The sequence below is a fragment of the Grammomys surdaster genome, unplaced genomic scaffold (assembly GCF_004785775.1).
Source record: "Grammomys surdaster isolate TR1022 unplaced genomic scaffold, NIH_TR_1.0 62, whole genome shotgun sequence".
Classification (NCBI taxonomy): Eukaryota; Metazoa; Chordata; class Mammalia; order Rodentia; family Muridae; genus Grammomys; species Grammomys surdaster.
The window spans coordinates 271,105-271,347 of record NW_021604564.1 but is presented as its reverse complement, the minus strand read 5'-3'; the positions used below and the strand labels follow the sequence as shown (position 1 = coordinate 271,347).

Below are 243 nucleotides of genomic sequence, written 5' to 3'. Positions count from 1 at the left end.
ATGGGCACTAAGGACATGGTGACCACAGGACTCACAGGGGCCGTGAAGGTGGCCAAAGGAGTTACCCAGGGTGGCCTGGACACCACCAAGTCTGTGGTTATGGGCACCAAGGACACGGTGACCACAGGACTCACAGGAGCCATGAATGTGGCTAAGGGGACAGTGCAGACAGGCCTGGACACCACCAAGTCTGTGGTCATGGGCACCAAGGACACGGTGACCACAGGACTCACAGGGGCCATG

At 59.3% G+C, this 243-nt stretch overlaps 1 protein-coding gene across 1 annotated transcript in view; it reads left to right on the top strand.

Moving 5' to 3' along the window:
* Plin4 (perilipin 4) overlaps positions 1 to 243 on the top strand; it is a 7,248-nt gene that overhangs the window by 3,427 nt on the left and 3,578 nt on the right. Inside the window, 1 exon segment of the mRNA XM_028762541.1 lies at positions 1 to 241. This exon segment is cut by the window's left edge and continues 11 nt beyond it. Coding sequence (XP_028618374.1) covers positions 1 to 241 — 241 coding nt within the window.